This window comes from Pygocentrus nattereri, chromosome 19 (assembly GCF_015220715.1).
Source record: "Pygocentrus nattereri isolate fPygNat1 chromosome 19, fPygNat1.pri, whole genome shotgun sequence".
NCBI classification, from domain to species: Eukaryota; Metazoa; Chordata; class Actinopteri; order Characiformes; family Serrasalmidae; genus Pygocentrus; species Pygocentrus nattereri.
The window spans coordinates 5,234,996-5,262,488 of record NC_051229.1 but is presented as its reverse complement, the minus strand read 5'-3'; the positions used below and the strand labels follow the sequence as shown (position 1 = coordinate 5,262,488).

Below are 27,493 nucleotides of genomic sequence, written 5' to 3'. Positions count from 1 at the left end.
AACAGTGCATTAGGTATTTAAATTTATCCCTAAAAATCACACAGTACAGAATAAAATCACAAAAAATGATCAAAAATTTACTAAAAAAAAAAAAAATCACTGGAATCCACTTGAAATTTGTATAGAAGGTCGTTAGGAATTGAAAATTCACCATTTAGTCCATAAATTAAGCAGGAGTTGTGAAAAATCAGTGAAAGTTCCCTTTAAAAATTGCACATATAGCAAAAGCAGTAACAACGCTAGATTTCTCAGGCTTGACGGTGTCCGATATCCCACGGTGGCTTTGCAGTGATCGGTCCGTTTAGGTCCGGTCAGATGGGGAGCCGAGCTGTGATTGTTATGCAGATGTTGCGTCCACGAGGCTCTTGTTTCCAAACATGTTTCTCCATAGGTGGATTTAGTGCAGCTAGCCTTGGGCTGGGCTTGGAAACCTGCAGTCCTGCTTTCAGGAGATTCTTCTTTCTCATGAAAATGAGCATTTATCCCTCCTTCTGTCGTTAACGAGTCTGTCCTGGGGAGCTAAACTCTGCCACCCCCCACTTTTAGAACATAGTTGTGACCAAGTTATTATCATAGGTTTAGACTCAAACTAGCCTTGGTTCAAATTTCTGGGCTACCACACACTGAAAAGGCTTAAATTGCCATCTTTGAAGGGAAACTCCAACAAATTTTCAAATTTCGGTAAAATTCACTGGATGAGATTTCTTTACGGTGGTGGTGACAGAAGCCAGACAACACACATATAGGCACTTTATCTACTGTCCAAAACCACCAGTGAACCTACACGTACACAAGTTTTTTTCTTTGTAGTGTTTGTGATGGTAAAATAAAAAAAAAGGTGATCAATTTGAGAAAGGCAAGTTTACTGAGGGGACTGTTTTGCCTGAGAACACTCTGTGCGTATCCCTCCGCCATAAATGGATGTGAAAAGAAAACCAAACGCAAAACCTGTCGTAAAACAGTGTCTCCGGCATCATGAAGCATATTCATAACCACTTCCTGCGAGGGAGCTTTTAGAGGTGGACGTCTGGTTCCTATCACCACCACTGTGAACAATTCTGACTCTTAAGTTTCTCTAGAGTGGAGCGTTTCACACCAAACCACTCTGAACGACTCTGTTTACAACCTAACCATGAAATTAAATGCATTTCATTTAAATTAGCTTTTTAGATAAGAATTGTGTTGATGTAATATTTTATTCATTTGCAGCACATGGTAGTTATGTAAAGCACCTGTTTTCAGAGCGGCGGTGTTGGTGGTATTTAATGTGTTCCAGTAAAAAAGAAGCTATTTCAGGATAAGAGAACATTTCCCAGACATATTCCTCAGTAAACACATGACGGTGCAGCCTGGCTGGTATATTCTACGTTTTAGGAGGAATGGAATTTACTTAAAGGTGCAGTGTGAAAGATTCAGGGGGATCTATTGGCAAAAAATGAAATATAGTATATAAAACCATGTCTTCATTAGTGTCTAATCGCCTGTGAATATGAACCGCTGCTTTTTCGTTAGCTTAGAATGACCCCTTCATATTTAGATAGGCCCTCGTCCAACAGAGGCCACCATGTTCTGCTGCCATGCTTCTACAGAAGGACAAGCCAAACACTCTGGAGGGCGCCCTTTGCGTTTTTATGTTGAAGCAGCAGCTTGAATTTGGTGGCTCCAGTTTGAAGACGTAGAAAGAAGAATCATCATTGGTTGCTGTCAGTGCTCGTTAACCGTTTTGCATTGTGAGAAGTTGTGAGAAGTTGTGAGAAGTTGTGAGAACCCAAATTTTGACATATGTAGGATCATATTTATTAGTTAGCTCAAGAAAAAGTGAGGGAGGGTGAATCCACTGCTTGGAAAGGGAGGTGTATTCAGTTGCTTGCAATCTGCAATCTCACAACTAGAAGCCACTAAATACTACACACTGCACCTTTAATTTAAATGTGTTCATCGTTTGCATGTGAATAAAATAAATGACATCAAGACCTTTTTTGCCGTTTTGTTCATGTAGAAACGATGTACGCAACTGAATCGAGTAAATATAATATATTACCAGGGAACTTGCAGAGAGGAGAATCACCACTCTAATGTCTTCAGGTTTCTCAAACACTAGAGGGCGCTCCTGAGTCCAAAATGAACGGGTTGGTATGGAGCATTTGAGCGAAATCATAGTTTATAAATTGTTTAAACGTTTAACTCGAGTTATAGGAGTTTAAACAGAACCTCGTGTACTGTCCATGACGTCAGTGAGCGTGAAGAGCCAATGAGCTGCTCCGCTCGCCCATCAGTCATCAGGCTCTAGCAGTAAAGCCCGCCTCCTGCTGCCCAAAACCCGTTTGCTGTAGAATAAAGGAAAATTATCGCTGAGCTTTTCTTTTTTTTTAGTGAAATACATCCTTCTACTTTCTAAAATCAAAGAGAAGTTCTGGGCGAGTGATTAGAAACCATTTTAACTTCGTTTTTTTACAGTCCTGTTTTTGATATAATGGGGGAAATAGGAAGAGGCCAGGCTCCTCATAATGAGGCTCTGATATCACTGTTTTCTGTGCAATAAGTTGAACAATAAAGTGCAAATCAGGAAGGCAGTAGAAGCACCTCATGATGTAAAGTAGTAAAAGTGTAACAGCATCTATACACCGCTATCTGCGCTCGAGTGATGCGGAAGAGTGTGTGGAAATGTCAAAAACCTCCTTTTTTGGTGTTTTTCTATTGTGGAATCTGCTTCAGTGAAGTGTTTGAAGGGGTTTATTGGTCAATCTGTTGACTTTTTGTATCCCCGCTCTTGTGGACCGAGTTAATCTCACTCATAATCTCTGTTTGCGATCTTTGGACACAAAGAGGATTACGGCAGACTGCTGAAGAAAAGCTCTGAAATATGTCCCTCTGGCCTAATTCAGCACTTTGAGAGGATTAAAAAGTGTTGATAAACCGCGGGAGGAGCTGGACGAGTGTTTAGAGAACTTTGTCTAAATGTTGTTCTTGCTGTGCTTCTTTAAATAGGACCGTCTCAGACGCGACTCCACTGATTTACTCGCTAAGAGAGCGTGTTTACTTACGTCCGCTGAGCTACAGTACTGGAGCGGTGTCTGTTAATCTAATCATAGTATTGGCTATTTTTCATGGTTATACATTAACCAGAATGAAAAGCTGGACAGAGGAAACCACACAGTGATGCGAGCTACAATCATGTCTTAAAATAAATGAAAATGATTCGGTAGCTAATCACTTATTCTTCAGCATCTGCTGTAAAGGATTCAGTAAGTGTTGTAAATGATCAGAGGTGTTATTAAAGAGGCCGGTCACTGGTTCTTAAATGAAGGGGCTCATAATGCTCAACATGGCATGTGTGTCTTCTGAAGAGCCATCATACTGGTTACGCCACATGTGGGGAAAGCCCCCTTCCGCTTTGGAGATTTGGGCCAGAACAACCAATAAAAAAACATGTTTTTGTGCATTACTGAGTGAAACGCTACAAACTGTTTTGAGTTTTTGACAGATTTTATCAGGGATTCTAAATATGTATCTGAAACGGTAATTTGGTTTCGAGCATTTTGGTCTCTCCCCATTCAAAGGTATTTCCCACCTTGTAGGTTGGGAAATACCTGCCCAGTGGTGTTGCCCAGATGGTTATCAAGTAGAGAGTCCTTTACTGAAATTAGTCAGTAAGTAAAATACCTTATTCAGTAACTATCATGAATTATTACTGTGTTACTATGTTTAAACATTTATAAACTATGATTTTATTATGAATTATTCTTTAGCCATCATAAATATTCAGCAACTACTATGAAATATTCATTAGCTATCATGAATTATTCAGTAATGTCTATGAATTATTCAGTATCTAACACGTTGTTCAGGAACTGTTATACAGTTTTGCTTGGAAGTTTATGAATACTTTAGAATTCTTTTCTGTTCCCACGTAAATTTGACCTAAAAAGTACTAAAAGTAGATAAAGAGAACCAAATTAAACAATTGAGAAAAAAAAATCACACTTGGTCATTTATTTATTATTATTATCATTATTATTATTATTATTATTATTACTATTACTATTACTATTGATTATTTATTTATGGTATAGAAAATTATAAAGGGTTCACAAACTTTCAAGCACCACTGTAAATTATTTAACAGCTACTAAATTCTATTCCAATTTATTCAGCAACTACTGTAAATTATTTAGTATCTGCTATAAATGATTAAATAACTACTATCAGTAAGGTTTTGATTTTATTTATTAGCTACTACAAATTATTAATTCACTATAATAAATGCCTGATTATGCACTTTATATTAGTCAGTAACTACTATAAGTTATTTAATAACTACTATAAATTATAGAGTAACTATTATGAATTTGTCAGTAGCTTCTATTTTTCTATCCTTTTATGTTTTTTCAGGTAGGTACTCTAAATTATTCAGTTACTAATACAACCCCAATTCCAATGAAGTTGGGACGTTGTGTTAAACATAAATAAAAACAGAATACGATGATTTGCAAATTCTTTTCAACCTGTATTCAATTGAATACACTACAAAGACGAGATATTTAATGATCAAACGGATAAACTTTATTGTTTTTTGCAAATATTCACTCATTTTGAATTTGATGCCTGCAACACGTTCCAAAGAAGTTGGGACAGGGGCGTGTTTCCCACTGTGTTACATCACCTTTCCTTTTAACAACATTCAATAAGTGTTTGGGAACTAAGGACACTAATTGTTGAAGCTTTGTAGGTGGAATTCTTTGTAGGTGGAATGCTTGGCATTTTCTTGCTGAAATAAGCAGGACGTCCCTGAAAAAGACGTTGCTTGGATGGCAGCATCCAACACACCCCCACACCAACAGAGACGCTGGCTTTTGAACTTTGTGCTGAAAACAATCCGGATAGTCCTTTTCCTCTTTGGCCCGGAGGACATGACGTCAATGATTTCCAAAAACAGTGTGAAATGTGGACTCGTCAGACCACAGGACACTTTTCCACTTTGCCTCAGTCCATCTCAGATGAGCTCGGGCCCAGAGAAGCCGGCGGCGTTTCTGGGTGGTGTTGATATGTGGCTTTCGCTTTGCATGGCAGTTTTTGCAGTGCCGCCTGAGGGATTGAAGGTCATGGGCATTGAATGTGGGTAATGTAGTTTTTTAGGTTTTACACAACGTCCCAACTGAATTGGAATTGGGGTTGTATAAAATCCATGTGGATTGTCGGGACTGGGCTCTTTAAGAAGTTAATGCATTCATACGGCCAAAGTGAAATTTGTCCAAGGTTGTCGCTTGTGTAGTGTCTTCCAGTGACTTCTAAGAAGAGCAGCTGTAACAAGATGAGCCTCTTTGGAGGATCTGAGTGTGAGATACCTGCTATAAGCCCCTTAAGCCCTGACCTGAGCTCTAATCAGCTTTCAGCCACTCCAGCTCAAGCTGGGAAGCGGCCAGTGCAGGAGATGGGGCTCCAAAACAGTGATTGGTCAAACCTACAACATACACAATGTGTCAGAAGTTTGGGCACACCTCGCTTTTCAAAATGTTTTAATGCAAATAATGATGGTTGAGTAGTCCATAAAGATACTGTAAATAGAGATGTATAGAAACTTTATTAATTCAGAAGGTAAATGTAAATATTTGTGGTGTAGATAATATTGTTATTACTATGAGTTATGCTGCACAGTAAAAAATGGTGTGTGTGTGTGTGTGTGTGTGTGTGTGTATGTATATGTATTACACACACACACATATATACACACACTCATACTGGCCACTGGATGGCCCCTCATAGCAAAGAACTCTCTGAGGATGTGAGAAATAGAATTGTTGCTCTCCACAAAGATGGCTTAGGCTATAAGAAGATTGTTAACACCCTATAATTGAGCTACAGCACAGTGGCCAAGGTCATACAGTGGTTTTCCAGAACAGGTTCCACTTGAAACAGGCCTCGCCAAGGTCGACCAAAGAAGTTGAGACCACATGTTCAGCGTCATATCCAGAGGTTGGCTTCAAAAAATAGAAGCATGAGTGCTACCAGCATTGCTGCAGAGGTTGAAGAAGTGGGAGGTTAGCCTGTCAGTGCTCAGACCGTCCCAGAAGGAAGCCTCTTCTGAAGCTGACGCACAAGAAAACCCGGAAACGTTTAAACGTTTAAAGATAAACTTGTTTGCCTCAGATGGTGTCCAGCATGTGTGGTGAGGAGTACCAAGACAATTGCCTCTTGCCTACAGTTAAGCATGGTAGTGGTAGCATCATGGTCTGGAGCTGCATGAGTGCTGCCGGCACTGGGGAGCTGCGGTTCATTGAGGGAAACATGAATTCCAACATGTACTGTGACCTTCTGAAGCAGAGCGTGATCCCCTTCCTTCAGAAACGGCGCCGCATGGCAGTTTTCCAACATGATAACGACCCCAAACACAGAAACTGCCTTGCTGAAGGTAAAGGCGATGGAATGGCCAAGCATGTCTCCAGACCTAAACCCAATTGAGCACCTGTGGGGCCTCCTCAGGTGGAAGGTGGAGGAGTGCAAGGTGTCTAACATCCACCAGCTCTGTGATGTCATCATGGAGGAGTGGAGGAGGATTTCAGTAGCAACCTGTGCAGCTCTGGTGAATTCCATGCCCAAGAGGGTTCAGGCAGTGCTAGATAATAATGGTGGTCACACAAAATATTGACACTTTGAGCACAATTTAGATGTTCACTGTGAGGTGGACTCACTTGTGCTGCCAGTTATTTAGACGTTAATGGCTGTGTGTTGAGTTCTTTTCAGAGGACAGTAAATCTGCACTGCTATACAAGCTGCACACTGACCACTTTAAGTTATATCCAAGTTTCATTTCTATAGTGTCGTCCCACGAAAAAGTAATTTTAGAGGAGAAGAAAAAACCTCCTCTACTTTAAAGTTAATGTAACCGATTTTAGTTATATTTTGGTTGATTTCTATTGGTCTACTCATCATGAAAGTTGACACAGTGTAAACAGCAGCAAGTATTTTCAAATTATTTGGAAACAAACAAAAAATTATAACATCCCAAAAAACATGTTTTGTATGTTAAATAAAAATATATGTACAAATATTTAAAATGAATTGAGATACAAGATTTAATTCTAACAGTGTGTGTGTGTGTGTGTGTGTGTGTGTGTGTGTGTGTGTGTATATATGTATATATGTGTGTGTGTGTGTGTGTGTGTGTGTGTGTGTGTGTGTGTGTGTGTGTATATATATATATATATATATATATATATATATATATATATATTGTGTGTGTGTGTGTGTGTGTGTGTGTGTGAAACACGCCTTCAAATAATAGGTTAACTTAATCTTAGAAATGTCCAGTGATGAGAGCATCACTACTGATGCTGCAGTAGTGTTTACTCTCGTGCTGTTGGTTGACTTTAAGGTAGTTTGTTTGTGAACGTTGATATCTGGACGCTGAAGCTGGGCAGAGATCAGACCCGGCCGTAGCTGCAGGAGTGTTTTATCTGCGAGGCAGGAACATTAATAGAGTGATGGAGTCATTATTAGTGGCTGAAATGCTTGCCTTGCATGAAACATCAAGTGCTGTCAGAAAAAGCTGCGTATGAAACTCAGTGATGTTGAGTGTAATTGACTTTGATTGATTAGAGGCCTGACTTCTCCTAAATCTGCGGCTCATTAAGAAGATGACCCGTCTGTGATTAGCCCCCGCAGCGCTGCAGGACACATTTCCTCTATTGATTTTGCTGATGCTTCCATTTTTACAGCGTGGAGAATATTTAGATGAGAAGAGGTTCTTGAAAACAGGCCAAAGCCTGTTCATCATCAGCACAAGCTTGAAAAGCCTTTTGTGGAGTTTGTGTCAGTTGATTTAGTTCAAGTAGCTTTTACAAGATACAAAAATAATCAGAAACAAATGTGGGGAAAAAGTTGCTTCTGACAAAAAAGCTACAAGGAAAGATGGATAGATTGATGAACATGACAGACAGACACACAGAGTGAGAGAGTGATTGAATAGACAGACAGACAGACAGACAGAAACAGCGAGAGAGTGATTGAATAGACAGACAGACAGACAGACACAGAGTGAGAGAGTGATTGAATAGACAGATAGACAGACAGACAGAAACAGCGAGAGAGTGAGTGAATAGACAGACAGACAGACAGAGTGAGAGAGTGATTGAATAGACAGATGGACAGACAGACAGAAACAGCGAGAGAGTGAGTGAATAGACAGACAGACAGACAGACAGACAGAGTGAGAGAGTGATTGAATAGACAGACAGACACAGAGTGAGAGAGTGATTGGATAGACAGACAGACAGAAACAGCGAGAGAGTGATTGAATAGACAGACAGACAGAAACAGCGAGAGAGTGATTGAATAGACAGACAGACAGACACAGAGTGAGAGAGTGATTAGATAGACAGACAGACAGACAGACAGAAACAGCGAGAGAGTGATTGAATAGACAGACAGACAGACACAGAGTGAGAGAGTGATTGGATAGACAGACAGACGGACAGATAGAGGTTAGTTGGTTGATTGGTTGATTATTTAATTGATTGAATAGACAGGCAGAATAGATAGACAGATTGATACAGAGAGAGAGAGTGATTGAATAGACAGACAGACAGACAGCTAGAGGTTGATTGGTTGATTGATGGTTGATTGTTTATTTGATTGAAGAGACAGACAGACAGATACAGAGTGAGAGAGTGATTGAATAGACAGACAGACACAGATAGAGGTTGGTGGGTTGATTGATGGTTGATTGTTTGATTGAATAGACAGACAGATTGATACATAGTGAGAGAGTGATTGATAGACATGCAGTATAGATGGATGGAGGAATGGAGAGAGAGAGAGAGAGAGAGAGAGAGAGAGTTAGGTTGATTGTTTAAATTGGTTGAATAGACAGACAGACAGACAGATTGATACATAGTGAGAGAGTGATTGATAGACATGCAGTATAGAGGGATGGAGGGATGGAGAGAGAGAGAGAGAGAGAGTGAGTTTGGTTGATTGTTTAAATTGGTTGATTTGTTTGTTGTGTTGTTTTGATGTCAAAGGACGCAACAACCTGTCAAGTTTTTTTTTCTTTCATTTTTTCATCAAAACGTTCCTCTCTTGTATAAACACATGTAGAATATACATTGTGGTCTCGATTGATCTGATCTGCTCTTTTATCAGTTTCTCTGCTTGTCCGTTTGTTTTAATGAGCCACACGTGAGAAATATTTAATAAAGTTACTGAATGCTTTTGTTTTCGGTGGGTTAACTGTGAAGTTATCAGTGATCCTCTTTAACTCTAAATCGGCTCCTGTCTTGTATTTCCAGAGTGCAGCAGCAGCTCCGAGCCCAGTGCTGGGGAACATGCCCCCCGGAGATGGGATGCCAGGGGGCCCCATGCCTCCAGGTTTCTTCCAGGTAGGGCACATTCCTGTTCCTCGACTTACTGAACATTTAAAGTGATATTATGGTGAAAAATTAAGTTTAAACACTTAAGACGTAAACACTCGACAGTTAGCACCTTGTTAATTGTGGTGTAGATGCTTCCGTTACTTGTTACCTACGTTAGCCTCATGGCTCTAGTGCTAAAACTAAGGCTGTGTTCACACAGCAAGTGGCCTAAATAGGATTTTTATTTTTGGTTTCACAAGATCTTTTAAATGTGCGCTGGATATGACATTAGTCTGAACAAGGTCAGCTCCTAAAAGCTCCATGCTCCTTCACGTGGCTCATCCGGATGTAAACAATCATAACCGCCAACGAACGCCAGTCGCTCCTGGAGGACTCGGCTTCATCTTCGCCAGCATCTCAGGATCACGAAGCTTCACTGACTGCCAGAATGTGTTTGAGCTCACTGTAAAAAGGGCGCGGTCACTTCTTTGTGTCCTCGAATTCTTTCAGACTTTTAAATGTTCTTTGACGCCGCAGCCTTGTTCTCCTACGGCCGCGTTCGGCCACTTCTTTCAGAATCTCTTTGAACTCTGAGGGTTTCGGGGGAGCTTCTTCTGATTTATTGTTGGTTGTCACGATTGGCCCCTCCCAGTCCTGTCCATGTGCGTTTGTTTTGGTTTAGCCCCCCCTCGTTTTGTGACTCCGCCCCTGATTGTCTCCACCTGTTTTCCCACCTGTCCCTCGTTTTCCATGCGTATTTAAGCCCTGTGTTTGCCCCTTGTGTGGGCTGGTCTTTGTATTGGTCTCTGTTGTTGTTGGTGTTATCTGCTGTGTTGGTTATTCTGGTTTATCTCCTGTCTGTACATCGTTCTATCCGTATTGGCTCTATGACCCTTGACCGTTTTGACCATGACCCTGGATTTGCCCTTAATAAATCTCGCTTATCTCCGCATATGCGTCCGCCTCCTCGCTCCCCGTTACAGAGGTACAGAAACATCAGCCCAAATATTTCTCAGCAGCGCTAAATTACGACGAATGTCGAGTCGGATTGACGTTAAAGTTGCGTGAATTCCGATCTGGCTGTTAAGACTGACGCGTGTTGCCGCATATCGGATATGTGTCGGGTTTCAGTACCGCATATAAAACCTCTCGAATTGGGATTGAAGACTGCAGATTCAGTGTGTGTGACCTCTGTGCCACATATGAAGGAGAAGATCAGATTTGGGCCACTTTTACCTGCTGTGTGAACGTAGACCAAAGAAGCAAACGTCAGACGTCACTCGGCAGAGGGAGATATGTAAATTTGATTTTTGGCCAAACTGTCACTTTAACCTTTCTCCTTCAGCTTTCAGTCCCAGAGAGTCAAACACCAGGCCAAGATCACAAACACGTGCCATCAGTTTTGAGATGGCGCGCACACAGAGGGGCTATTATGCCTCTGCCTGTGGTTGTCTGCCAAGCCCAGGGTCTACTGGGATTCAGTTTGATTACGACCATTAGCCGCTAATGGCAGCCACTCTAGCTTCACAAAGCAGGGCTACTTTTACTGTGCTGACCGTAAGAGCAGACCAGAGTAGTCACACGCTGGTTGTTCAAAAGCATCATTCAGCTTCCTCCATCCTTCTTTACGGTGAAGATTACGTGTGTGAGACGTTTATGTGAACCACTCCTTGGAAGGGTTCACATTCGTTTTAAAAGGCCCATTTCACAGAAAATATCATTTGATCCTTTTATTTAACTTAACCCTTGAGTGGTGTTCAGGTCTGGGGGACTCCTTTTCAATGTTTACCCAAAGAAAAAAATATGATTTATTATTATTTCCACCTCAGATGTTTGGCCTTTGGTTATTTTCAGTGAAGAACATATAAAATAACCCATTTTCAGGGTCTTCACACCTTCACACCCCCCCCTCACATACACACACACACACACACACACATTTATATTACACATGTGGTGCTGGGCTGAACCGGCAGGGAGTAAAAGTGTGGAGGTGCTGTGTCCTTCACTGTTCACCTACTACATGGCCTGCTGTTAGTGTGTGTGTGTGTGAGGGTGGACAACATGGACAGGCTGCTGACTGGCTACAGCTGCTAAAGGAAAACCCTACACTGGACATTTTAAACTTTTGGTATTTTAACACAAATTGTTATGGTATTGGTTAAAAACCCAGTAATGTGGTGGGTCCATCAGACCACTGAGTAACAAACGCATCAACACCACACAAGGGTTAGAGGCGAAGTCCATGGGGTTTTTAAGATGTAAACAAAGTCATTCATGAAATGCCCCGTTCTGAAGAAGCTTGCCAGGACAGAATTGTTCACAGTGGTGGTGATAGGAACCAGACATCCAGCTCTAAAAGATCACTTAGAAAGTTATTACATTAAATGGTTATAAATACACTGGCTGATTCTGAGACATTGTTTTACAGTAGTTTTGAGAGACAATTTAGGCCTAAAGTATATTATTAATATTCATTCATGGTGGAGGGATACAAACAGGGTACTGTAAGGCAAAATAGTCCCCAAAGAAAACTTATTATTTCAGATTTTCCACTATTATACCGTCATTAACATTACATAACTAAACCCAGAACACACGTCTCAGTTCACTGGTTTTAGATAATAAATAAAATGTCTATTTGTGTTGTAGTCATGGAGACCCCTGGTTCCTATCACCACCACTATAAAAAAAATCTGAGTCTCTACAATGATGTGGTGGTAGTAGGTTAGTGTATTGTAACATATGTGTGTTGTGCTTGTCTGAGTGGATCAGACACAGCAGTGCTGCTGGAGTTCTTAAGCACTGTGTCCACTCACTGTCCACTCTATTAGACATTCCTACCTTGTCGGTCCACCTTGTAGATGTAAAGTCAGAGACGACAGCTCATCTGCTGCTGCACAGTTTGTGTTGGTCATCCTCTAGTCCTTCATCAGTGGTCACAGGACGCTGTTGTCTGGATATTTTTGGTTGGTGGACTATTCTCAGTCCAGCAGTGACACTGAGGTGTTTAAAAACTCCAGCAGCACTGCTGTGTCTGATCCACTCAAACCAGCACAACACACACACACCACCACCACGTCAGTGTTACTGCAGTGCTGAGAATGATCCACCACCCTCTGTGAGGGTCCATGGGGGTCCTGACCACTGAAGAACAGGGTAACAGAGTATCAGAGAAACAGATGGACTACAGTCTGTAACTGAGTCATAATGTTCAGCCTGATTTGGTGTAAAAAGAAGAAACCACAATACGTGAGAACTGCAGGATATGGGCCCATTAAATTGATCCTCGCACCCAGGAACATGTGATTGAGTTCTAGGAAAATTACTTCTAGGTAATATTACGATGTACGATAGAGGGTGGAAGGATGTGTGGGTTAGAAAAGCATTCTGGGAAAGCCTGCATCGTGCAGGAGAAAGTGTCCTGATCCTCTAGGGCCTGGTAATAACATTACACACACGCTAGCCTATAAGTTTCTCTCAAGCACGACTAAGCAAAGGCCATTATCCCAGCACAGAGCCATGCGTCAGTGGACACAGCGAAATGTGAAACAAGGCCAGTTTGAAGCCCCCTGCTGGACTCTTCTAGAACACTGCTGCCCTCTAGTGGTCACTCTCTTCAGTGCCCGATTACTAAGGAGCTTTCTCGGTCACGAAAGTAGTAAACAAAAAATATTCAGGTTTTCTCTCTGTGTGTTTTAAGGCAATGTGTGTGTGTGTGTGTGTGTGTGTGTGTGTGTGTGTGTGTATAAATGTCCAGTTTGATCAGCTTGCTTATGTTTTTTTGTTACATAACATATGGTGGCACTCATTCACAACTAATAATCCTAAGCTTTAAAGGAGCAGCGTTTGGGATTCATCAGTTCCACAGTTGCCTAAATGTTGGTCCTAAAGTAGCTTTAATTATTATCATTAACAAAATATGATTTCTGAAGTCCCATAGTTAAAATCTCTAATCTTAAACGTGTGCATTAGTTGAGAGGAGAGCCTGAGGTTCAGTACTTACGTAATTAGCATTCCCTTATATCCGAATGCTATGGATGTATTATTTATCACTTTTTATCGATTAATTATGATTCCAATCTCTTTACTGCCAAATTGACTAGAGACTAGAAATTTAAAACATAATTAAAACAATAGATTTAAAAAAGAAAATCATCCAATTAGGATAATAAGCTTAGATAAGAATAAAACGTTAAAAAGTAAAAAAAATCTAATTATAAGTTAGACTAGGATTAAGTTAGAAATTAAAATAATTTAAGAAATTAAAAGTCAAAAATTAGATTTAAAAAAACAACATATTTGTTTTTTCAATTTATCGTAAAGTCATTTTTTTGAAGAGCCATTTTTTTGCAGTGTAAGAGGCTGCTTTTGTTTTGCTGAGACTTTAAGGCTTTTTATATGTAAATGATCTCTCTTCTGATTGGCTGCCCTGTATTGCGCCACATTCAAAAAGCAAAGTTGGGTGAAACACTCCTTATGACTTCAGTGTGAGTGGGCGGAGCTAAACTGCTGTAGGTGGATAAATTTAAATGTGTTGGTTTGTGTGACATCACAGACACTCCAAATTCGAAACGGGCAGTTTTTCCAGCTTAGTTCCCACATAGAGACCCTGTGGACCGCAGAGACCGCCTGTTTAGCGCAAGGAGTCACGCGTAATTGAGCTACAGTGCGAGTGCTCCCACCTGCCTCGCTTTACTCACCAGCATAAATCAGACAAAATGATACGTTAAAAATACGTTAATACATGTTTCAAATTTAGCAGTACTAGTCGGGCCGGGTCTAAACTGGTGGATCCAGGTCGGGTTCAGGCTTCGGCTTCATTCCTGTCCAGACGTCTAACCCACACACAGGCCATATTGATGGTTGATTCCATTGCATTGCAAAAAATTCCCATCTCAGTTGATTTCGATCCGTAATGGATGTGCTACTAACCGTTTTATTTATTGTTTAGTACGCTGGTTTGGACACAGCCGTCCTCACGGTCAGCAGCATTATGCTCACAAACTTTAACCTCACTGCAGCAGTAATGCCTCTTTTTCTTTTGCTCTGCTTTGTCTCTCCATTTTTCTTTCTGAACTGCTCCTCTATAATCACTGCTGCTACCCCTCTTGTGGCCCTGCAGGGTCCCGCTGGCTCCCAGCCGTCCCCTCAGCCTCCACCTAACGCTAACATGATGGGAGCGCACGGACAGGTAACGACACAAACACACACCTGGTTCTCTTTGGAGCTGATTCTGCATGTACACCAGCGTTTGTTCCTCAGCTTCTGACGCCTCGCGTTGCTTTCGGAACTCCGCTGAGCTGAATTGGCTAAACCGCTAATGTGGCCAACAATAAATGAGAATGAAGAGACAGTCAGTTTGCATTATGGGAGCAGATTCCTGCTGATGGGTGCCTACTGGCCTCCATTCGCTGTTGGCCACTCAGCGCTTCTCTTCACGCCGTTTCTTTAAAACTGCATGCTTATAATTTCGATTTTAACCTTTTAATGAGCTTTTTTTATTTTCCCGTTCTTCTTTTTTGTTCTTTAGGAAGATGCTTGCTGGGCTGTCTTTTTCTTTATTGGTGTTACTGTGCAGTCCATAAACGGATCAGTAGTACACACATTTAAGTGATTCACTATCTACTGTAAAACTAATGTGTAAGTTCTGTAGTCACGAGTTAAGAAGTGAAATGTGGACCCACTAGAGCTCGGTTAAGCTGAGCCTTACTGGGCCTGACGGATCATTAGGTTTTGGGCCGGGTTCGGGACAATTTAAGTATTCTGGGGCTCAAGTGTGACGTTTTAAAGTTTTAGAGCACTTTTTATTTGAGGGAACATGCCACTCAAAGCAAAGCACTGTAAAACCGGTCTGTGATGATCCATTTCGTGCAAGCAGGTTTGGGCCGGGTATCGGGTTTCAAATTTGGACGTACTATTCGGGTCGAGTAGCTGCACCCGAGTGAAGAACAGGACCACAAACCTCTGAAGAACAATGACTCCTTGAGAAAGTTGCTGGTAGCACGGCATGTGCTACCCCGGGCTCACGGAGGACGCTGGAGGCAGCGTATAGGGTGGCAGAGCTCTCTCTCTCTCTCTCTCTCTCTGTCTCTCTCTCTCTATCTCTCTCTCTCTGTCTGTCTGTCTGTCTGTCTCTGTCTCTCTCTCTCTCTCTGTCTCTCTCTCTCTGTCTGTCTGTCTGTCTCTCTCTCCCTCCTCTCTCTCTCTCTCTCTCTCTCTCTCTCTCTCTCTCTCTCTCTCTCTCTCTCTCTCACTTTCTTTCTCTCTCTCTCTCCCTTTCTTTCTCTCTCTCTCTCCCTTTCTCAATCTCTCTCTCTCTCTCTCTCTCTCTCTCTCTCTCTCTCTCCTTTCTTTCTCTCTCTCTCTCCCTTTCTTTCTCTCTCTCTCTCTCTCCCTTTCTTTCTCTCTCTCTCTCCCTTTCTCAATCTCTCTCTCTCGCTCTCGCTCTCGCGCTCTCTCTCTCTCTCTCGCGCTCTCTCTCTCTCTCTCTCTCTCTCTCTATCTCTCTCTCTCTCTATCTCTCTCTCTTCTTTCTTTCTCTCTCTCTCTCCCTTTCTTTCTCTCTCTCTCTCCCTTTCTCAATCTCTCTCTCTCGCTCTCGCTCGCTCTCTCTCTCTCTCTCGCTCTCTCTCTCTCTCTCTCTCTCTCTCTCTCTCTCTCTCTCTCTCTCTCTCTCTCTGTTCCCTCACAGCTCTTTTTAAAGGCGCTCATGCTGCCCGCCAGATGAGAATCAGCTGCTCTCAGTAAGGGCAGCGTGAGCACCAGAGCCGAGAGGGATCGAGATCTCGCCGCTCCGCCTCCTCGTTATAGCCTCGCTGCGTAACGGGTGGGGCCCAGGTGGCGGAGCTCGGGACTTCATCCTTCCTCTGGTGCCTCTCGCAGTTGGTACCAGCATCCTCCTCCTCCCATCGCCACTTTTGTGCCTCACGTCCGTCCGGGGAGTTCAGGTTTTGTGCTCCGCCCCCTCCACACACAGCTCTCTCCCTGGCGTCCTCGCTGAGGTTCGTCGCTGGTGAGGTTCGTCGCTGCTGAGTGCTCAGGCCCCGCCTTTCTGCCGGCTCTCTCAGCCGACATCGCCGGGGCCCGGGGCGGGCGCGTGCCACATTGTTATCGATGAAATCAGAGCACCAAACAGATGAAGACTTGCTGGCTGAACATCATTGGTTGCTCGAACAGACTAACTGGTTTACGCTTTATATTCTCTGTAACGGGATAAATTCCTGGCCTCACTAGAGTAGGCCGAGCAGGTCAGCAGAAAGCTAAGAGGCTAATGCTCCAAAAAAATAAGACAGTCTTAAGAGTTCAGGCCCTTAAAGATGGGTTTAATGTAATATTACATCTTACAAAGTGAAGAATGTATTACTTGCAAGCCTGTTATGAGCTAAAAATGTCTGTATTTAAACTAGAGCTGACATTAAAAGCCTCCCTCACTAGCTTGGCACTAACATACCATGTAATATCCCATGTTATAGTACATTTATACACTAAATATTGCCATATAATGGCAAGTATTTGATATTAATGCGTTTTTCAAATTTAGCAGTACTAGTCGGGCCGAGCCTCAAACCAGTGGGTTCAGTTTCATTCCCGTTCAGATCTCTAACCACATCCGGACCATATTAATGCTTGATTCCATTGCATTGCACTGTGAAATGCATGCTGTGAAGGCCAGAGTCATTGACTGTTTGCTTTCCTGTTTGCAGCCCTTCATGTCTCCACGTTACGCAGGAGGACCTCGGCCTCCCATCAGGATGGGGAACCAGGTGGGTCCGTGGCTGGATCGATGCACTGAGGCTTTTTATGACTGGACATCCAATATAAGAGATAAAAACCGTTACTGTGGGCCTAAATATAGATTTTTTTCTCTGACCTATCATCACTTTCTCTCTTCATCTCTATCAGCCTCCCGGAGGGCAGCCTTTACCGCCGAATGTAATGGACCCAACTCGGCCTCCAGGTACTGAAAGAGCTCACTGCTTAATCTAAAAAAAACACAGTCTCTTTGAAAATAAAGTCTGGGCGCCCGGTCAAGTGACGTGTTGTTGATTTCTAAGTGATAATAAGTGAACCAGTGAATAATAATAAGTGTCCTCTGCAGAGAACTCACCTCTGCACATATTAATGCACAGTTGTTGTTTATAGATGCTGAATTTAACACTTTGGAGGAAAAAAGTGTAAAATGTGGCCTGTGCACATTTTATATGATATATTTTTAGTTTTATATATATTTCTTGTTTAACTCAAATAAATACAAAAATTTGGCACAGAAGTTGGCCGAACCGTGTCATAGTGAAGTGTGTTGTCTGTAGAGGATGTGTTAACCGGAGGTTAACTGGATCTCCCCACCTCGCTGTTGGTGGTGTATGTTTACTGTTTGTTGATTTTATGCGTAGTTCCTGCATTTACACCGGTCAGGCCACCTCATTGTTTCTACGCTCACTGTCCATTTTATCAGCGCCACTTACTGTATAGCTGCACTTTGTAGTGGTGTGTTGGTGTGTGTTGTGCTGGTATGAGTGGATCAGACACAGCAGTGCTGCTGGAGTTTTTAAACACCTCAGTGTCGCTGCTGGACTGAGAATAGTCCACCAACCAAAAACATCCAGCCAACAGCGTCCTGTGACCACTGATGAAGGACTAGAGGACGACCAACACAAACTGTGCAGCAGCAGATGAGCTGTCGTCTCTGACTGATCCACTCAGACCAGCACAACACACACTAACACACCACCACCACCACGTCAGTGTTACTGCAGTGCTGAGAATGATCCACCACCCAAATAGTACCTGCTCTGTGAGGGTCCATGGGGGTCCTGACCACTGAAGAACAGGGTAACAGAGTATCAGAGAAACAGATGGACTACAGTCTGTAACTGTAGAACTACAGAGTGCAGCTATACAGTAAGTGGAGCTGATAAAGTGGACAATGAGTGTAGAAACAAGGAGTTGGTCAGGATGTTACGCCTGAGTGGTGTATAGTCTGCATAGCCAGCTGAAGGTGCTGTTGGTTCTCCAGGCCTGCTAATGGCCCTTCCCCAAGCAGAGTGGAGCTGCAGCTTTCTTCATATCAAAAGATCATGTATTGCATCAACAGAAATGGCAATTTTACACAATAAAAACCTTTTTTTTTTAATAATGAAGACGAAAATCCAGCTCCCATCCAGTTTTGTACATCATGCACATTTCCATTGAAATATATTCCATCCATGTTATTAAAGTGACCTCCAAAACAGAAATAGCGTTTCACGGCTACCATTAAAGGCCATTTAAAAGCTGTATTTGAACAAGAGGGATACAATTGTATCTTCAGCTGGCCTTCAGTCTGCACTGCTACGGTGGACCGAAGGGTAAAATCTGGAAAATATGTTAACGGCATTAATGTAAAATTGTGGCGTTGACAATTTACCATGTCAAAACATTCAGCTTGTTATCTTTGACTGCCCTAATGTACATATTGTCCTTCATTTATATAATATTGCGTCACCTGTGTGGGATTGTAATGGTGGAGTTACAGTTAACTCAAGTTACAGTCAGGCTTGGGTGTTTTTGCAGAATTAGACCAGCGATCGTTGTCTGCAAGATTATTGTGATAAACATTATTATTGCGACAAGTTCAGTTATAAAGTATCTGTAAGCTTTACTCAGCCTTGCGTTTTCCCTGTTGGTAAAAATCTGTTCTAATCAGATTGAAGACTGCTTCAGTGTGAAATTTGGTTTATTCTGTTTTGTGTTTAGGCCACCCAAACCTGGGACAAATGCAGAGAATGAACGTGCCTCGAGGGATGGGTCCAATGGGGCCTGGACCACAGGTCTGACCTTTACACTGTCCTTCACCAACCAGACCAGCTCTACACTAAAAACAGTGCTGCACTGAAATCTACTGGATTCAAATGTCCACATCATTTCCACATGAATAAAATAAAAAAAAGATAAATGTGGTTGATTTTTATCACCGGAGAATGATGTACACATTTGAATCAAGGCATTTTTATAGTGCCCTCCTGGTTTAGAATATTAGCCAAGTTTCTGTTAATAGTGGGGTGGTGTAGTGTTGGACCTCAGGGAGGAGTTTTATCAGAATTATTGTACCAGTGTGCCAGTACAAGTGCTGATAATGTGACACGAAAACAGTGCAAACTATGCCAACGTTAGCCGGTTTAGCTGAATGGCTGAGTCAGGGAAGTTTCTGTCACATTTCAAATGAAAATCATAATCCGTTTTGATTTCATTGAAGTGGACATAAAGGAGCAGCCATTCTTTTGGGGTTAGCCTTAGCCTAACATGGCCAACAGAGCGGAAATATCACGCGGAAATGACCAGCACTGGCTAATAATGGCCAATAACTATTAATCAACCCCAAGTCAAGCACCTGTATCTGGAAGCAATCCTACATATTGTTACCGCTGACTGTCTAATATCAGCTATGACTTCATTTCATTCAGCACGTGTGTTCACCATCATTATGAGTGGATTGTGATCCTCTGTCATTTCCTTCTAAACTAATCGTCTTCTTTTCCTCTCTCCTCTCTCCTCTCGGCGCTGCGGTCACACCAGTCTGATCCTTGGTTATCGTTGCAGAACTACGGTGGTGGGATGAGGCCTCCGAACTCTATGGGCCCAAACATCCCAAACCTGTAAGATTTCCTCTTTCAGCCGAAGTGTGAACAGAGATGGGACAGTTGCCGGTTTTAAGGACATAAACCCAGTAATAAACTTAAAAAATTAAATAATAAACCCGACAACCTCTTACGGTTGGCGCCTACTTCAACTTTTTAAGCTTGACACTTAGGATCTTTTTAAAAGCGTGATTTGTAGGAGAATTAAGCGGCTCTACTGCCAAAGTTCCACGACAACATATTTACGTAGTTATGACCTGAACAGTGTTTAAAGAAATAAATCAGTATTTCAAGCCCTTAAGTCAGTATTTCCAGAAAGTAAGTGATTATTTCAAGATAAACAGTCAATATTTGAAGACAATAAGTCATTATTTACAGATACCAAGTCATTTTTAGTCAGCATTTCAAGGCAATAAGCCTTTTTTTGAGATACTACATCAATATTTTAAGGAAATGAGTATTTCGAGAAGTCAATATTTGAAGAAATTAAGTCATTATTTTGAGATACTGGATCATTATTTTGAGATACTAAGTCAGCATTTCAAGACACTCGTTGTTTTGAGATACCAGGTCAAGATTTCACGGTAAAAGTAATTATTTTAAAATATTAAGCCAATATTTCCCTAAAAAATGGTTGTTTCAAGACGCAACGTCAATATTTTAAGTAGTCTTAAATATTAATTCAGTATTTCAAGAAAATAAGTCATTATTTAAAAATATTACATCTATATTTTGATATTGCAGCCAGAAACCGAGAAAGAGAAACATGGGGACCGTATATGTTCTACCGTCCCATCCCTGTGGGTAAAGGTGTCCAGCAGGCTGTGCTGAACAGCTGTGTCACCTGGACATATGACTGCGTTTGTAGTGCTGAGCGTTTGGGAACGCGCTGGATGTTCTAAATCTCTCTGTGTGGGATTAGTTTAGTCTGTTATAGAGCTTTAGGGAGGTGATGAGCACATTAATGTGATTTATCTCTTTGTTCAGGGGACCAGGGACCGGCAGGCCGTGGCCTAATCCCAATAATGCTAACACGGTAAGCCTGACTTTTATTTTAAAATGTTTTTCTCTAGTTTCATCTTCTATTCTCACTACTTTCATAGCAAAACCTTAAGTTTTTTTTTTATTGTTTTTATTTTTATTATTGTTTTTTTTTATTTTTTTTATTGCTCTTTTTTGGGGCAGTCGTGGGCTGGAGGTTAGGGGACCGGAAGCTTGCCGGTTCGATTCCCAGCACCAACAGTCTGTGACTGAGGTGTCCTTGAGCAAGACACCTAACCCCCAACTGCTCCCAGGGCGCCGTAGATAGGGCTGCCCACCGCTCTGGGCAAGTGTGCTCACTGCCCCCTAGTGTGTGTGTATTCACTAGTGTGTATGTGGTGTTTAACTTCATGGATGAGTTAAATGCGGAGGTGGAATTTCCCCATTTTTGGGATTAAAAAAGTATCACTTAACTTCTATTGATCCAGAATTACTTTGGACCATAAATTCTCATTGCATGTAAGGCTACATTCACAATACCAGGCTGAAGTGGCACAAATCCGATTTTTTTGCCCTAATATGACTCAGATCTGGTGTTTTCAGGGCTGTGTGGACACAAATCTGATCTTTTCAAATCCGACCTGAGTCACTTTCATATGTGGTCTTGGATCAGATACGTATCTGATACGTAGCAATGCAGCCTTAATGTGGCGCTCAGGCTATGTTCACATTAGAAGCCGCGCTGCTGAAATCCGATCTCTGACACGACGGTTCACACTCATTTAGGTGATTCAAATCTGTGATTAATGCGAACGGACCGGCGTCCTGAAATGACCCAAATGCGCACATCCCACTCAGTAACGTCATGTGACTGAATCACTGCATCATCAGCACAAATTAACGAGTAGGACGAGCTTCACTATTCCGGTCATTTCAGGACGCCGGTTCGTTCACATTAATAACAGATTTGAATCACTTACCTAGTGATATGATGCTTTTCTCTGACCGTGACCATGTTCTCTGCTCTACTCTAACCCTGACCGTAAATAAAAAGGTGACTAAAATGATTTATTTTCCCAGATCCCTTATTCTTCATCATCTCCTGGCACATATGTGGTAAGATAAAGATATTTTATGAGACAACAAATAAAACATGGATAACTAAAAAAATCTATCTGGGCAGTAATTGTGGTTTTGCTGGTAAATAGACTGACTGACCACTTCAACACTCATTGTCCAGTTTATCAGCTCCACTTACTGTATAGCTGCACTTTGTAGTTCTACAGTTACAGACTGTAGTCCATCTGTTTCTCTGATACTTTGTTGTGGTCAGGACCCCCACAGAGCAGGTATTATTTGGGTGGTGGGTCATTCGTATCGCTGACGTGGTGGTGGTGTGTTAGTGTGTTGCGCGGGTGCAAGTAGATCAGACACAGCAGTGCTGCTGGAGTTTTTAAACACTGTGTCCACTCACTGTCCACTCTATTAGACACTCCTACCTTGTCGGTCCACCTTGTAGATGTAAAGTCAGAGACGACAGCTCATCTGCTGCTGCACAGTTTGTGTTGGCCATCCTCTAGTCCTTCATCAGTGGTCACAGGACGCTGTTGGCTGGATATGGACTGTTGGTTGGTGGACTGTTCTCAGTCCAGCAGTGACACTGAGGTGTTTAAAAACTCCAGCAGTACTGCTGTGTCTGATCCACTCATACCAGCACAACACACACTAACACACCACCACCACGTCAGTGTTACTGCAGTGCTGAGAATGATCCACCACCCAAATAGTACCTGCCCTGTGAGGGTCCATGGGGGTCCTGACCACTGAAGAACAGGGTAACAGAGTATCAGAGAAACAGATGGACTACAGTCTGTAACTGTAGAACTACAAAGTGCAGCTATACAGTAAGTGGAGCGGATAAGATGGACAGTGAGCGCAGAAACAAGGAGGTGGGCTTCATGAAGTGGCCAGTCGGTGTATAAATGCAGTGTTATTCTGAGGTGGCTCTGTGGTTCTGTTACATGCCGCTGATTTCTTGTCTTTTGTTATGTCAGGGTCCTCAAGGAGGAGCTGGGGGAGGCTGTCCACCAGGAACCCCCATCATGCCCAGTCCAGCAGGTATTTACACTTGGCGTAATCCTTGAACCTGCCATTTAAAGCGACAGTTCGGACAAAACTCAAGTTTACACAATTAACTGCCTTACCTCACAGGTAATTAGCCAAAACAGTCAGAGTCAGAAACCATAATCATAAAGTCATATTTGGACACAATAAGGTGTTTAAAAAAAAAAGAGGTGTAGCCTGGAAGGGCTCCTTGTTTGCTCTGATTTAGGCCAGCAGTTGGACATTAATGGTAAACCTAATCGTTAAACCTAAACTTCCATTAATTTTAACTACATTAGCCTCGTAGCAAACATATCTTGGCTGATCAGCTACATTTGGAGGAAAATAAATTAGTCGATGCATCACTTTAACTCTGAGAAACAGCCTGACTCCTGCTTTCAACCAGCTTCTCTGAGCTTTCACTGATGATTTGTTGGTCCATTTTTTTGCTCCACAGATTCCACCAACTCGGGTGAAAACCTGTACACGATCATAAGCTCAGTGCCGCAGGCAGGGAACAGATCCAGCGTGAGTTATTCGGCTCTGTTACATTCACAGCTCCTGTAGAGGAGAACGGGGCCAGTTCTAACACTGATTTCTTGCATTCAGTTCAATATTATGATGGTGTCCATCTGAGTTAAAATACACAATATTGCCAAAAGTTTTCACTCACCCATCCAAATCACTGAATTCAGGTGTTCCAATCACTCCCATGGCCACAGCTGTATAAAGCCGAGCCCCTAGGCCTGCAGACTGCTTCTACAGACATTAGTGAAAGAATGAGTCGCTCTCAGGAGCTCAGTGAATTCCAGCGTGGTACCGTGATCGGACGCCACCTGTGCAGCAAGTCCAGTCGTGAAATTACCTCACTACTAAATGTAGTAAAGCACCGCCACTGGACTCTAAAGCAGTAAAAACATGTTCTCTATCTGGAAATCCGATGGACGAGTCTGGGTTTGGTGGTTGCCAGGAGACGGTACACGTCTGACTGCATAGTGCAGAGTGTAAAGTTTGGTGGAGGGGGGATCATGGTGTGGGGCTGTTTTTCAGTTGTTTGGGCTCGGCCCCTTAGTTCCAGTGAAAGGAACTCTTAATGCTTCAGCACCAAGAGATTTTGGACAATTCCATGCTCCCAACTTTGTGGGAACAGTTTGGGGAGTTTGGCCCCTTCCTGCTCCAACATGACTGCACACCAGTGCACAAAGCAGGTCCATAAAGACGTGGATGAGCCAGTTTGGTGTGGAAGAACTTGACTGGCCTGCACAGAGTCCTGACCTCAACCTGATAGAACACCTTTGGGATGAATTAGAGCGGAGACTGTGAGCCAGGCCTTCTCGTCCAACATCAGTGTCCAACGTCACAAATTCCCATAAACACTCCTAACCCTTGTGGAACACCTTCCCAAAAGAGTTGAAGCTGTTATAGCTGCAAAGGGTGGGCCGACATCATATTAAACCCTATGGATTAAGAATGGGATCTCACTGAAGTTCATATGCGTGTGAAGCCAGACGAGTGAATACTTTTGGAAATATAGTGTATATTCAAGTGTGCTTAATTAGTGTGGGCATCAAAAGATGGCCTGTGTATTTGACGCAGTTCATGAGTCACGAATGAAAACACTGGAAAAATTCAGTTGCCCCTGGTCTCCTCTAGGATAATAGCCAGCATGGCTGTTTCACTCACTCCAGCTTTCTTTCTTCTGTTTTTCTCTCTTTAGTTCCCAATGGGCCCAGATGGCCCCCTGGGAGGGATGGAGCCTCACCACATGAACGGCTCATTAGGTATCAGCTTGATTCAAATTGCATTAGAATCCCCAGATACCTCTAATACTATGAAGCTCTTTGCACAAAACCATCACAAAATTCCTCACGCACAAAAGTCCTTAATGATTTTTCCCGTTTCTTCACAGGCTCAGGTGACATGGATGGAATTCCCAAGGTAAACATGCTATACTGACTGTACATTAAACTTACACAGGTTTTTGAGAAGCATCTAAAAACGCATCTCTTTCACTTGCCTTTTAATCAAAACTCTACATCTCTAATTAATATTATTATTATTTCTTTGCTGCTGGGCTTGATTTGTACTCTGTATTTGATTTATTATAGAATTCTCCAAATAACCTGAGCAGTCTGAGTAACCCGCCCGGTACTCCGAGGGACGACAGCGATTTAGGAGGGAACTTCCTGCACTCTTTCCAAAACGAGAATGTCAGTACATCTTTACTCGCACTCACGATCCCATATGGATAAAAACATATGGACATATAGTGTTTCTGTATATTTTAAATTGCATTTATTTCACTTTAAAGAAACCATCCAGAACCACCAGAGAACCCACACGAGTCTTCTGAGCTTTTATATGGAATGCTGATAATGGTAAATTAGTGGAAAATCAGGAAAATCTGTTTTCTTTGGGTACTGTACCTTGAATGGATCTCAAAGCTAAGTGTGACGTGGAGCTTAGAGGCTTTAAACGCTTCAGACGTCTGTTTCCCAGCACCACCACTGTGAACTATCCGGACTATTAAGCTTCTGTACAGCGGAGCATTTTACACCAAACCACTCTGAATAACGCTGCTTACATCTCGGTGACTGAATTATGCAGACCTGGAAATCAGCTTCATAAGTTCATTGTGTCGTATGCGTCTTTCTTTATAAGCAGGTAATCATTAACCCCTTAAAATCCCAGGCTTATTGAATACTAAGTACTTAAATACTAGATACTAAATACTCTTATTATTCAGTAACTACAGGGACTTGTGCAAACTGGTTAGGCTATTATTAGGTTATAGATGTGTGTAATACAAATTTGGGCCTACTGGCCATTTAAGAGATTATTGACACAATCGTGCAGAAATTTGGAAAAATTAGTGGAATTCCCATTTCAGGTCCGTGAGTCAATAAAAATGTGACTCAAGTCCGACGCACTGAAAAATTTTCCATTATCTACATTCAGACACCAGACGTTACAGCTGATTGACTACGTCTGGGCTCAGAGGCAATACGGCATGAATATGAGCTTTTGCTGAAGTGTCACTTGAAAACGTGATCATTTAACCTTTATTTTGTCTTCAGTATTCCCCAACGATGACCATGAGCGTGTGATCAGCGCTCCGTAGTGGCCCAGAACCACAGAGAGAGCCGAGAACATCAGAGAACCAGAGACGATTCCGACAACAGGCTGACATACCAGTGAGAACAACGTATAAAAACTCCCGGATCTCCACGTGGCGAACTTGTCGTCTTCAGGACGCGGTGGACTGGTCGATCTTTTGTACAGCAATTTTTCTTTGTTTCTTTTTTTTTTTAATACGTTATTTGAAAGTCAGATACGGTCACTATGGTGCTGAACCTCTTCGAAAGCCATCATAGGACCAGCACAGCGGACGAGACCAAAAACAAAGAAATAAAAGGAAAACAAAATAAAAGAACTTTATAATTTATCCACAACATTCCAGTAGACTACCTGAGGATGCCTTCGTCTCTGTCCAGACCCTCTTGGAATTTTTTCCGCCTGCATCACTCTTACAGCTGCCTTCAGTCTGTGTCCTTTTTGGGCTCCTTTTACTCTCAGCACTCCTGAAATCTTAAGCCTGATTCGGCAAAGGAGCACCAGAGACTGTCTGAGAGACGGATGGACCACCGGGAAAGATGACCTCGCCCATTATGTGTGTTGTTAGTTTATCACTTCCATTTAAATGTAAAAGACTACGAGCTACTTTCTGTTGGTTTTTTGCAGTTAATGTGAACTGTTTTTAGATTTGTTCATGAATTTTATAGTCCTTTCTTATATTATGTGTGCGATTGACCTGAATACATATTTGGACACAAGGTGTAAAAAAAAAAAAAAAAAAAAAAAAGCTGGGAAGAGCTTCACATTTGCTCTTCTAGCAGTTAAAACTGGCTAAATGCTGTCAGAATCCACAACCCTGTAATATTTAGTTTCTAATCCTAACCCTGTTCTTGCAAAACACTCGAAAAAATCCATTCAAAACTCAAATTTGGTCAAAATATCTAAGTATAACAGTTTAAATCAGTTTAAAATGCTGTTCTACTGAACTTTAATTTGCTGTAACTAATCAAAACTAGGCGGCTTGGCGAATTTGCCACTATGCATCTTCTGTACATGCAAAATAAATGTTTGAAATCAATAATGCACACGATGGCCCAGTCCCATTTCACCCCTCACCCCCATCACTTGGTCCTAGGGGGCAGTCGTGGGCTGGAGGTTAGGGAACTGGCCCTGGGACCGGAAGGTTGCCGGTTCGATCCCCATCACCGACAGTCCATGACTGAGGTGTCCTTGAGCAAGACACCTAACCCCCAATTGCTCCCCGGGCGCCGTGGATAGGGCTGCCCACCGCTCCGGGCAAGTGTGCTCACTGCCCCCTAGTGTGTGTATTCACTAGTGTGTATGTGGTGTTTCACTTCACGGATG

The 27,493-nt window shown here is 42.3% G+C and overlaps 1 protein-coding gene across 2 annotated transcripts in view; it reads left to right on the top strand.

Moving 5' to 3' along the window:
• ssbp3a (single stranded DNA binding protein 3a) overlaps window positions 1-26,925 on the top strand; it is a 61,281-nt gene extending 34,356 nt beyond the window's left edge. The window contains exons 5-18 of one of the 2 annotated variants that reach the window (XM_017712260.2): window positions 9,288-9,377; window positions 14,476-14,544; window positions 17,057-17,116; window positions 17,256-17,310; window positions 19,089-19,162; window positions 19,908-19,987; window positions 20,957-21,005; window positions 22,031-22,066; window positions 23,005-23,068; window positions 23,511-23,581; window positions 24,771-24,834; window positions 24,963-24,991; window positions 25,162-25,263; window positions 26,131-26,925. In XM_017712260.2, the coding sequence (XP_017567749.1) occupies window positions 9,288-9,377; window positions 14,476-14,544; window positions 17,057-17,116; window positions 17,256-17,310; window positions 19,089-19,162; window positions 19,908-19,987; window positions 20,957-21,005; window positions 22,031-22,066; window positions 23,005-23,068; window positions 23,511-23,581; window positions 24,771-24,834; window positions 24,963-24,991; window positions 25,162-25,263; window positions 26,131-26,160 (873 nt within the window). In that variant the 3' untranslated portion in view covers window positions 26,161-26,925. The remainder of the gene's footprint in view (window positions 1-9,287; window positions 9,378-14,475; window positions 14,545-17,056; window positions 17,117-17,255; window positions 17,311-19,088; window positions 19,163-19,907; window positions 19,988-20,956; window positions 21,006-22,030; window positions 22,067-23,004; window positions 23,069-23,510; window positions 23,582-24,770; window positions 24,835-24,962; window positions 24,992-25,161; window positions 25,264-26,130) is intronic. The other variant, XM_017712261.2, reaches the window with a different exon arrangement.
• Window positions 26,926-27,493: the final 568 nt, after the last annotated feature.